Source organism: Talpa europaea (assembly GCF_964194135.1).
Source record: "Talpa europaea genome assembly, chromosome: 1".
In the NCBI taxonomy this organism is placed as follows: Eukaryota; Metazoa; Chordata; class Mammalia; order Eulipotyphla; family Talpidae; genus Talpa; species Talpa europaea.
In genome coordinates, this window is record NC_140073.1 from 33,519,453 (window position 1) to 33,525,452 (window position 6,000).

Consider the following 6,000-nt stretch of genomic DNA (forward strand, 5'->3'; position numbering starts at 1 on the left):
ACTAAGTCATCTAAGTCCATGACAAAGCAATTTTGATACAAGGTTGTAGAAATACAAAGGAATGACCTCTGAGCTACCAGGCAGGTAGCAAGAATTGAGTTGCCAAGAAGTACCTACTTGGTTTTGTGCTGTATGTTGATGACTGTATGTTGTAGACATTAACCTAAGTTAACCCTAAAGGATGGTTTATATTAGAGAACCCATGTACTATAAATAGAAAATCATGCAGTTGAATGTCAGGTTTTCTCTACAAAATACCAGGTACGTATGTGAGGAATTCTTGGAATTTGTTAAAAGAAAAAAATTTTTTCTTTAAAAATACATTTCCCTTAGTTTGATTTAATCACATACTTATTTAATGAGTGAATTCTGTGCAATTTTCTCAGACTGTCTTTAACTTTGTTTTTAAAATGACCTTCAAAATAAACTGTTAAAATGTCAAAAAAGATTTTTTTTCTTTAGGGAAAAGCCTCTTTCTCTCACTACACTTCACCATTTTGTATGGTAATTCACTTGCATGTCAAAATAGGGAAATACATGGTCAGATTTACTACCATGATATATTAATTTAGCTATTGTATGCTTTTATGAAATATTGTGAGATTGTGATAACTACTTGTGTAACATAATGAGAAAATTTGGCCACAGATTGAGTTTGATCATTAGTTAGGCTATAATACAAAAATGTGTGAGCATTGTGATTTTTTTTTTTATACATAAAAATTTTTATAATTTTTTTTTTTTTTTTTTAAGAGACGGGGTCTCGCTATGTTGCCCAGGCTGGAGTGCAGTGGCTATTCACAGGCGCCATCCCACTACTGATCAGCACGGGAGTTTTGACCTGCTCCGTTTCCGACCTGGGCCTGTTCACCCCTCCTTAGGCAACCTGGTGGTCCCCCGCTCCCGGGAGGTCACCATATTGATGCCGAACTTAGTGCGGACACCCGATCGGCATAGCGCACTGCAGCCCAGAACTCCTGGGCTCAAGCAATCCTCCAGCCTCAGCCTCCCGAATAGCTGGGATTACAGGCGCGCGCCACCACGCCCGGCTGAGCATTGTGATCTTAACTCTTTAAGTATGCAGTGCTTTCTATAGAAAGACAAAACCTTTTTTAAAAAGATTTTTGAATAGGCAGGAGATACATGATTTTTTTTGTGTGCTATTCAGCCCTTTATTGCATCAACTTGATGCTACTGGGTTTTGTTTCTTAATTTAGGGGTTTGAGAATTCTAATATAAATTTCTTAAGTTTGCCTAGCTAGTTATTATATAAGAACAGGTTTGGGCTCTGAATCCTTATTTGTTTGCTGTATAAATTATGAGAAAGATTAGATTTTTTTAAGGACAGAAGCTAAACGTAAATTTTTTTCCTGTATCCTTTGTTTCAGAAGTAACTTAAAATAACAAATTATTTTTTTTAAAGAGTATATTCATTCTTTTACTTGTTTTTTTTTTTTTTTAAGATTTATTTATTTATGCATACAAGAACTGGGGTATACGCCAGAGGTGTGGGGAGGTAAGGGGATTCACCAGAGAGAGAGTGGTGAACAGAACAGGCAGATCCACTGAAACACTGCTGAGGAGAGCAGCGGGCGAGTCAGGAGAAGTCTGCTGCGCCATGTGGGTATCTCCCTGGCCAGGGATCGAACTCATGCTGCAGTGGCTGCAGATAGCTCCATAGGTTAGGTTTAACCTTAACCTAGTGCCACCAGGGAGGCCCCTAAAATGACAAACTATTAATGGGAAAAACGAAAACATATTCAATTTTAATACTGGAGGTACTGTAGAGGGAACAGAACAGAAAGGAACTATTAGGCCTCTCTACTAATAGCCCTTTTTTCCCTTTTCTTTTCGATAGCTATACAAAATCGTAATCCTGTGTGGTATCAAGCCCTGACTCATGGTCTAAATGAAGAACAAAGAAAACAGTTACAGGATATAGCAACTCTGGCTGATCAAAGAAGAGCAGCCCATGGTATGTTGATAAACACAAGCCCTCTTTAATGTAATTAATGATTTGCTGTAGCCTAAAGTTTTCTATTAAATGATTTTAAATTATAAAAAGCTACATTATTGTAGGTGGATTTCACTCTAAAAGAATGAAGTAAATAAATTTTTGCTTGCTCTCCCTTACTGATTTTAAGTGTAGTTGAAGACTACTTTCAGTATTAGGAGTAGCTTTAATAAAGTTGTTCAAGCTCCTGGTGAGCTTGTTTGTATTAGAAGAGGCTATAAAAACTGTAAAAGTTATAAAAAAAAAACTGCATTTCAAAAAGGGACATTTTAAATAATACACAATCTAACAATGTGATATAGGTCTTAATACTGTTACCAGACAAGTGTTATGTTCAAAGAAGCATCCTCCCTATAAACAAAGCATATCTGTTGGAAGTATTTTATGATTGGATTTATCTGCATTATATTCCCATTAGAAATTTGGTCCTACTTATGTGTTTTTCTCAAAATGGGGCATTTAAAGAGTTTTTGGGTTTTTTTTTTTAAATGATGGGAAGTAAACGTAGACTAAGAGGTCTATACAATAGGTGAGTTTATCTTCCCTTCCAAATATTTTCCTCTCTTGCTCTTATTCGGACCAACTTTGGGACTTCCTTACTAATACAAGCTATTAACTTGTTGACTAATGTCTGTTGATTGCTTATGTCCTATAGAAGTAGTCAGATAATTGAATGATCTAGTAAACTTTCACTTGTATGTTTTCTAGAATCCAAAATGATTGAGAAGCATGGAGGATACAAATTCAGTGCTCCAGTTGTGCCAAGTTCTTTCAATTTTGGAGGCCCGGCACCAGGGATGAATTGAGTTATCACTTTCTTTCCTGCTGTGTGATTGTAGTGAAGAGCTTGTGTTCCTCCTAGTAGTGGTTCCAGAACTGGTTCATGTTATCTACTCTAAACTAATTGATCAATAGATGGACAAAAAAAACCCAGGAGGTGGGACCTGATCATGCAACTTGGCACTGAAAAAGAAATCAGAGGGATTTGGGGTGGGGAGGGGAGGTAATGGGGGGGTATTTTCTTTATTTTTTGAAGAAAGTAAAATTCTGACTGAAAGTTCAAGTGACACTGTGGAAATCTGAAACAAGAGGGGATGTCATGAAGGCAGCTTTTCTTTTTCTGAGGAAAAACTAGGCATGGGCTACAGGACTATTTAAAATGTCTCATTTACAGTATAAGCTCAAAGGTAGATGTAATTTTTACACCTATGAGTATTTGTCCGATTTCTGTCTCTTCTCACCATTGGGTATCTATTCTTTATATGTAAATAAGATAAGGTAATGGATAGCCTTATTCAGTCTTCATTTTCATTCATCAAAGATTGTTCCTATGTAGATTGGACATTTATTGTAGCACTACATAACTGATTAAAAAAATCTGTAAATGAATTAGCACTTTCATATTGAAACAAGCCTGCTAGCCTATGTATAAAATAGCAAAATGTTTGCTGTTTATAAAAAGAAGGGATATAATAGGGAGGGGGGCAGGGGTAATTTCAAGTTATTAATTTAAAAATGAACTAGCAATTTTGTACCTGGTGACTTTGTGGTGCACTCACCTCTGATAGTGACTTGAATTCGGTATGTTAAAAGGGGTTAGTGATATTTCATTGCTGCTAAAAAATGGCAACTCCCTCTGTGTCCTGTTTTTTCTTAAAGCTCTCAGTGTACAAGTGGATATTTGGATACAAGACCTTACTGTAACAAATAAGAAAGGTGGTATTTGAAGCATGTAAATTGGACCTAAGTTCTACTCTTAAAGAGTTGATCAGAGTATGGCTAAACATCTATATATGCAATCTATTAAAATAACTTAATTCGGCTATTATGTCTTTATTTGATTGCAGTTTTTTCCTAATTATAAAATATTTTCTTCATTGGCCTGTTTTTATCCTGTATCTACAGAGAGTGTGAAATGCACACTTTTAAAATTTAACATCCATTCACCCCATCCCCCCCACATCTACCTTATCCCTCTTATTGATTGTGGTATCAGATCTTAGGCTAAAGGCAGACGGTTCCCTCCAAAAACCACTATTGATACCACTGCAAAAACAAGCCAGCAACAAGACAATGTAGGGAGGTTGGCTTGCTTCCCTCTCCTAACTTGCATGTTCAAAATAGCCTTTATTGATCTTAAACATCTGTCAGATGAGTCATACATTGAGTTATTTTTTTATATACATGTATACACACAATATTTCAAATTGAAAGCAACATCTCAATGGATTAAAACTATTAAATGCTGTTATCTATAACAGACTAGAAGATTTATAACTGTAAAAATGAAACAAATGCAAATATTCATATTTAAAATGCATAATGAAGAAAACCCATTGGTGTTGTGTTTTTCTTGTATGCCAATAATTAAGCCACTGCTGTTGGCACTGTTTGGTTTTCTATTTTAACACTGAAGGAGTGAAAGTATTTCCTATATTTATGAATTTCCTATGAAAATCTTGACCAAAAAAAAAACGAAAAAAAAGAATTGTCTGTCTAAAATGTGTGGGTGAAAACTGTTAATCAAGTGTATTTCTACTTCTTCCCCAGTTGGATACCATCTGTATACTCTAGGTTGCTTAAGGGAATTTCACTATTATATAAAATTGGTAAGGTTACAATGGAGTTGTATATATGCAACATTGTGTACAGAGGGGAGATATTGAATAGTATTAAACATTTTCATCTTCCTTTACCTTTTATCCCCTACCTAATACCTAGTCTTTTTTAAATTTCAGACTTCACTGCTATTTGAATTGATAATTCCAATTTTCACATTATTGTTATTGGAAAACCATATCTAATAAAGGTTTTAGTTATTCCCATGAATAGTATGAAAATTCTCTTTTGCTGAGGTTTTGTTCCAAGAAAATGTATTGACATGTCTTCAAGAAAAATTTACTGTCTCCTGTGTCATACAATCCAAACTAATGACCATTTATAGATTTTAACTAAAATTAAAGTCCTTAAAATTAGATTATATAAAATACTAGTGTTCAAATGGTAATTTCTAATGCATTCAATATATACCTCAATATTTTCATTATTTCCTTAAATTTAACATCAAATTTTTAGTTTTCATACAGATCATGGATCTTGATAATGTGTTTCTAGACAAGGTTATAGGACTTTTGTATGACTTTATAGAGTACTGTATTTACAAACCTGTAATTAGTTGCATGTTGATTTTTTTAAAACGTTGCTTTTCCCCGTTTGACTAATCAATAATTTTTAATTTATAGAAGTTAATTCTGATTTTGTGTGGATTTCAGTATTTGTCTTTGTTAAGTATAAAATCTTCACTTTGTTAATTTAAGCCATCCATTTTTTTAAAAAGTTATTTATCAGTATTAAATAAAGGAAGTTAATCTGTTTTCTGCAGGTAGTAAAATGGTAATTGCTGATTTTCACACTTTACTAAGATAGTGACTTCTATGTTCACTTCTGGAAGAGGCCAGAGTATGGCCAAACCCAGAGCCATATAGCTGTATGCTGTTCAGTCCCAGATGTAGCCCCTTAAGCAAGCATAAAGAAAGTCATTAAGAATTTCATTAATAGGACTAACCTAGGTCTTTAGGAAAATAAAGCAGAATACCTTAAGGACATGGGCATTGCATTCATATTTGTCAGTGGTATAAAATTATATTGAAACAGCAGCTAAAAAAAAATCAGTTCTGTATAAATTTTGGTCAGGACTATCTGTGGCTCTAGCAGCATTCATCCTAAATTCTAGGTTTTGATGGGATTGGCTACCCTTGTAGCAGCATTTCACACTTTGATGTATTTCTATGAGGGTAGGGATCTTTAACTGTATTGCTTTTTTTCCCCTGGGTGTAACATAATTAAGATTGACGTGTGCCTGTAAACCAAAAAAAAAAAAAATTAACAGGGTACCCTCCTCTACACCAAAGGTAGGTAGACTGAGACTGTAACTCAACTACGTAAAATAATCCAGTGCTACTTTGGTCCCCTTGTTCTTTTGTGGT

The 6,000-nt window shown here is 34.6% G+C and overlaps 1 protein-coding gene across 1 annotated transcript in view; it reads left to right on the plus strand.

Annotated features, from left to right (window-relative positions):
• The window catches only part of IPO7 (importin 7), a gene marked incomplete at both ends in the record, with an annotated part of 44,292 nt that extends 41,472 nt beyond the window's left edge, over window positions 1-2,820 (plus strand). The window contains 2 exons of the mRNA XM_084240605.1: window positions 1,859-1,975; window positions 2,723-2,820. Coding sequence (XP_084096731.1) covers window positions 1,859-1,975; window positions 2,723-2,820 — 215 coding nt within the window. The remainder of the gene's footprint in view (window positions 1-1,858; window positions 1,976-2,722) is intronic.
• Window positions 2,821-6,000: the final 3,180 nt, after the last annotated feature.